The 2617-nt window shown below is 45.1% G+C and overlaps 2 protein-coding genes across 2 annotated transcripts; both read left to right on the top strand.

The window, feature by feature from the left end:
• Positions 1–239: 239 nt before the first annotated feature.
• On the top strand, positions 240–1011 carry LOC127648666 (histone H1-like). Its single transcript, XM_052133381.1, has one exon. The coding sequence runs from the start codon at positions 243–245 to the stop codon at positions 852–854; it is 612 nt and encodes a 203-aa protein (XP_051989341.1). The 5' UTR covers positions 240–242; the 3' UTR covers positions 855–1011.
• Positions 1012–1500: 489 nt separating this feature from the next.
• Positions 1501–1906, top strand: LOC127648478 (histone H2A-like). Its single transcript, XM_052133181.1, has one exon. It carries the CDS (start codon positions 1501–1503, stop codon positions 1885–1887), a length of 387 nt encoding a protein of 128 aa, XP_051989141.1. The 3' UTR covers positions 1888–1906.
• The last annotated feature ends 711 nt before the right edge of the window (positions 1907–2617 follow it).

Below are 2617 nucleotides of genomic sequence, written 5' to 3'. Positions count from 1 at the left end.
CTGCTCTGTGTTCACATTGTTTTCAGTCCATTAAACTGTTTTATCGCTCCAGTTTTGCTCTAAATGTGAGAGGAGAAAACACAAGCGCGAGCGGCTCTCGGAGGCACACAGACGCTGTCACGAGCGGATTGAGTCTTTCAGGTTCTCATGAGGGTTTTAAGAGCGCAGCGCCGCTCAGTCGCTGTTCATTACTGCACTCAGTGCTCGTGTGTGTTTGTGAGATTACAGATCCGATCAGAGAGATGGCAGAAACCGCCCCAGCTGCAGCCGCCCCGCCGGCCAAATCGCCCAAGAAGAAATCTGCTGCCAAACCCAAGAAAACGGGTCCAAGCGTCGGTGATCTCATCGTCAAAACTGTGACCGCGTCCAAGGAGAGGAGCGGCGTGTCTCTCGCCGCCCTGAAGAAAGCTCTCGCCGCCGGTGGATACGATGTGGAGAAGAACAACTCCCGCGTCAAGATCGCCGTTAGGAGTCTGGTGACTAAAGGGACTCTGGTGCAGACCAAAGGGACCGGCGCCTCCGGCTCATTCAAGCTCAACAAGAAACAAGCCGAGAGCACGAAGAAACCCGCCAAGAAAGCCGCTCCTAAAGCCAAGAAGGCCGCAGTCAAGAAACCCGCCGCTGCTAAGAAGCCCAAGAGTGCCGCGGCTAAGAAACCTGCCGCCAAGAAATCTCCTAAGAAGGCGAAGAAACCAGCAGCCGCTAAAAGGCAACGGAAGAGCCCCAAGAAGGCAAAGAAACCAGCAGCCGCCAAGAAAGCAGCCAAGAGCCCCAAAAAGGCCAAAGTTGTCAAACCCAAAACGGCAAAGGCTAAAGCAGCCAAGCCTAAGAAAGCAGCTCCCAAAAAGAAGTAAATGATCTTCCGAGTTTCTCCCTCAAAACGGCTCTTTTAAGAGCCACCCACTATTTCATATAAAAGAGCAACACTTTTGTATTTTATATTTATTTTGTGATGTTTTATAAGATTGGTTGTGAGGGGTCACAATCATTCCTGACTATGACTGTAATAAACCAAAAACAACCAAAATCAAAAAACAGCATATTCAGAAAATATCAAACGTGATATTCAGTTTAAGTTTCACCCGCCTGACAAGTTGAGTGTAAAATCAGTGTTTCATAAAACTAAAATGAAGGTAATTGCACCAACATCTTGCATCTGACAACATTTTATATGAATAACTGCATCGATTATGACTATATCACTGAAATATCACATTTACTTCAGGTCAGATATATTTGAACATGTTATTATTATCGATATTGTCTTTTACATTAAACTGGATTTAAAACTCGTTCAGCTGGAAGTTTCTCATGAACACAGAATGTAGTGGAGAAATAAGAGGGAGGAGTTTAGAGTTCGGAGGGAAGTTCTGTGATTGGTTAGAATGTTTTACAGACTCCAGCCAATAGACGACTGACAGCCTGCTTTAAATACTGTTGCAGCGTCACACTGAGTATTCTGTTTCTACGTTGTGTTGAAATAGTTTTAGTGAATTGAAAATGAGCGGCAGAGGTAAAACCGGCGGTAAGGCGAGAGCGAAGGCTAAGACTCGCTCATCCAGGGCGGGACTGCAGTTCCCCGTCGGCCGTGTGCACAGACTGCTCCGCAAAGGAAACTACGCTGAGCGCGTCGGCGCCGGTGCTCCTGTGTATCTGGCCGCTGTGCTCGAGTATCTCACCGCTGAGATCCTGGAGTTGGCCGGAAACGCCGCTCGGGACAACAAGAAGACCCGCATCATTCCCCGTCACCTGCAGCTGGCAGTGCGGAACGACGAGGAGTTGAACAAACTCTTGGGTGGAGTGACCATCGCTCAGGGTGGGGTGCTGCCCAACATCCAGGCTGTGCTGCTGCCCAAGAAGACCGAGAAACCCGGCAAGACCAAGTAAACGGACTGAAGTCTGTCACTGAAACACAAAGGCTCTTTTAAGAGCCACACATTTGAACCACAAGAGAGTGAATTGTTCTTTTACTCAAACAGTTCATTGGCTTTTAATTACACACTTGCATGAAATAAGTGGAAGAAAACTTCCAAATTATTGTGTGAATCAACTGCAGATTATATTCAGTTTTAAGCAGTTTCTCTAATAACTGCAACAAAGTGTGGATTGAATTACTGATGCAGTTGTGGGACCCGTGTAGTATAAATAATCAAGTAACGTTGTGAATTCATATATAAATATATATATATTAACCCAATATATAAGTCAATATTTTATTTTAATCTTCCCCCCAAGTACGCAAAAGCGTTAATGAAGTATTTCTTATTATAATTAAATCTGCTACTGCGATTACCTGCTTATTAGTTATTACAATTCATCATGCTACATTCATAATTTAAAATAAATAAATTATAGTACTCGAGTATAAAAACTGGACAAAGAAACGTGATTTAATGCGCATTGAGGTAAACTGAACTAATGATTTTGAGCGGGAAACTGTCGCCTCTTGTTTGAAAAGTCGTGCCGCACAGTCATTGGTCAACTGTCATGCGTACACGTCCACATCAGCCAATCACACGCCTCTAAACCCTCACCACACTGGGCGCGTGATCGCACACGGCTTTAAATAGCAGCGGTGTGCCGATTATCTTCATTTACTGTGTTGAACAGAGAAGAG

This window comes from Xyrauchen texanus, chromosome 1 (assembly GCF_025860055.1).
Source record: "Xyrauchen texanus isolate HMW12.3.18 chromosome 1, RBS_HiC_50CHRs, whole genome shotgun sequence".
NCBI lineage: Eukaryota > Metazoa > Chordata > Actinopteri > Cypriniformes > Catostomidae > Xyrauchen > Xyrauchen texanus.
The sequence above is the reverse complement of the archived record's forward strand: the minus strand, read 5'-3'. Positions and strand labels throughout refer to the sequence as shown.

What these genes read in the sequence shown, in the direction of transcription:
- LOC127648666 (XM_052133381.1), top strand. Translation starts at nt 243, where the DNA reads ATGGCAGAAACCGCCCCAGCTGCAGCCGCCCCGCCGGCCAAATCGCCC.
- LOC127648478 (XM_052133181.1), top strand. Translation starts at nt 1,501, where the DNA reads ATGAGCGGCAGAGGTAAAACCGGCGGTAAGGCGAGAGCGAAGGCTAAG.